General features: G+C 58.6%; 1 protein-coding gene across 1 annotated transcript; it reads right to left on the bottom strand.

The window, feature by feature from the left end:
- Window positions 1-205: 205 nt before the first annotated feature.
- On the bottom strand, window positions 206-952 carry LOC135394381 (uncharacterized). The gene has a single exon (XM_064625105.1). The coding sequence runs from the start codon at window positions 950-952 to the stop codon at window positions 206-208; it is 747 nt and encodes a 248-aa protein (XP_064481175.1).
- Window positions 953-2,352: the final 1,400 nt, after the last annotated feature.

Below are 2,352 nucleotides of genomic sequence, written 5' to 3'. Positions count from 1 at the left end.
CAACAACCACTTTACTGTGTGAGTGCCGGATCTCAACTAACGAATTATCGCACGAACAGTCAGCACGAGCAGGGCAGAGACAGGGCTCGTCGTTGTCATCAGGTGCCGCTACAAGGGTCCCCCGCCTAGACAGGAGGTTGACAAAGGCAAGGCCGGAAGACGTGGCGGAAGTCGGGAAGGCCGCGCACGGCTGGGTCGTCAGTCGTCACCGCAGATTCCCGGATGGGTACGAAGCGGGAAAGGTGTGAATTTGCGAGGAGTCTGGAGCCCAATGGACGCACCGCGGAGCTGTCAGGGCAGCTTGCGGGGGTAAAGGGCGAGGGAACAGGAGCCGAGGGGTCGGTGCTGGAGAAGTGTCCAGGAATGCCGGCTTGACGCGGTCTATGGATACGACCTCGAGACGAACCGGAAATATGAGGGTAAGGGCCTTGTCTTGCCTTGAGTGCACCAGGAAGGGGCCGTCGTAAGGAGGCTGGAGTGGACGGCGGATGGCGTCGTGGCGAAGGAAGACATGGGTGGCGGTGGAAAGGTCTGGGTGCACGGATATCGGACGAGAAGATGAATGGCGCGGGACTGGCGAGCGAAACTCAGCCACATGTTCTTCGAGGCGTGTGGCGAAGTGAAGAGGGTCGTGTGCGGTCCGGGCTAAAGTCGCTGCGTCGAAGAACTGCCCTGGGAGACGCAAGGCAGACCCGAAGACCAGGGTGGATGGTGCAACGCCACAGTCTGCCTTGGAGGTTGCTCGAATACCAAGGAGCGTTAAAGGAAAGCGCTCGACCCAATGGGTCGGGTCTTCAGCGGCACGTAAAGCGGTCTTGAGCGTGCCATGGAACCGTTCGACCAGTCCGTTGGCCCTTGGATGGTAGGCCGTGGTGAAGTGATGGCGAGCGCCAAGGAATCTGCAGACGTCGGCGAAGAGGCGGGACGTGAATTGGCGTCCGCGATCGGTCATGATAACGGCGGGAGCTCCAAAACGCACCACCCAGGAGGACAGGAACGCGAGAGCGGTTGTCTCAGCCGTGATATCATTGATAGGTACCGCTTCAGGCCACCGGATGTACCTGTCAATTCAGGTGAAGAGGTAGGCGTAGACGGCCGACGGAGGAAGAGGACCCACCAGATCTAAGTGTACATGGCGGAAGCGGGCATCAGGGGTGGGAGAGGGCATCGACGGGGATGTCGTATGGCGCTGGATCTTGGAACGCTGACAGGCCAAACAATTCGGAGCCCACTGGCGGATGTCCCGAATCATGGACGGCCAGACGAAGCGGGTGCCAATGAGCCTCTGCGTCGACTTGATGCCGGGGTGATGCAGAGAGTGGTAGCGGTTGAAGATTTGGCGACGGAAGTCGTGGGGAACCAGAGGACGTGGGGTAGCTGTAGAGGTGTCGCATAACAAGAGGCTCGAGGTTCCAGGATAGGGAAGCTTGTGGATGTCGAGGAACGGGGATGACTGAACCATGGCAGGCATGTCGGGGTCGTTCGCTTGCGCTTCTGCAAGCTCAACATAGTCAATGTCTGGTGACAGATGGTGGGCCAATGTGAGCTCGAGAGAGAGCGCCCGCAACGACGTTAGCATGACCAGGAACGTGCCTGATGTCGGTCGTAAACTCGGCGATGTAGGCCAGGTGACGGATCTCTCGGGGCGAGTGAGAAGCAGATGCAGATGTGATTGCGTAGGTGAGAGGTTTGCGATCGGTATAAACAATGAACTGGCGTCCCTCGAGAAGGTGGCGAAAATGTTTGATAGCCAGGTACACCGCCAACAGCTCGCGCCCGAAAGTGCTGTACCGTGCTTCGGCGGGCTTGATGGGTTTTGAAAAGAAACCCAGCGGCTGTAACTGGTCGTGCGGGCCGAGCTGGTGCAGAGCGGCCCCAACGGCTTCTGAAGAGGCATCCACGAAGAGTGCGAGTGAAGTGTCTGGGATGGGATGAGCCAAGAATGAAGCGGAGGCGATATCCTCCTTTATCTTCCAGAAAGCTTGGTCAGCGGATGGCATCCACTCGATGGTTTTCGACGGACCGCCAGGGCCACCCAGCAAATGACAGAGCGGCTTGATGGTGTGCGCGCAGTGCGGTATGAAGCGGCGATAAAAATTCACCAAGCCCAGAAATTCACGAAGCTTCCGCCGTGTGGTAGGACGGGGAAAGCGGTCAATGGCGTCAACCTTCTGCCGCAGAGGGGTGATGCCGGAACTGTCAATGCGATGGCCGAGGAAGGCGAGGGAAGGAACACCGAGTTCGCATTTAGCCGGATTGATGCCATGCTGACGTAGACGCTGGAACAATTGGCGGAGGTGTTCGGCGTGGTCCTCAGGAGTGGAACTAGCCACCAGAATATCGTTGAGGTAG

This window comes from Ornithodoros turicata, chromosome 1 (genome assembly GCF_037126465.1).
Source record: "Ornithodoros turicata isolate Travis chromosome 1, ASM3712646v1, whole genome shotgun sequence".
Taxonomy (NCBI): Eukaryota; Metazoa; Arthropoda; class Arachnida; order Ixodida; family Argasidae; genus Ornithodoros; species Ornithodoros turicata.
This window is presented reverse-complemented; position numbering and strand designations above follow the sequence as displayed.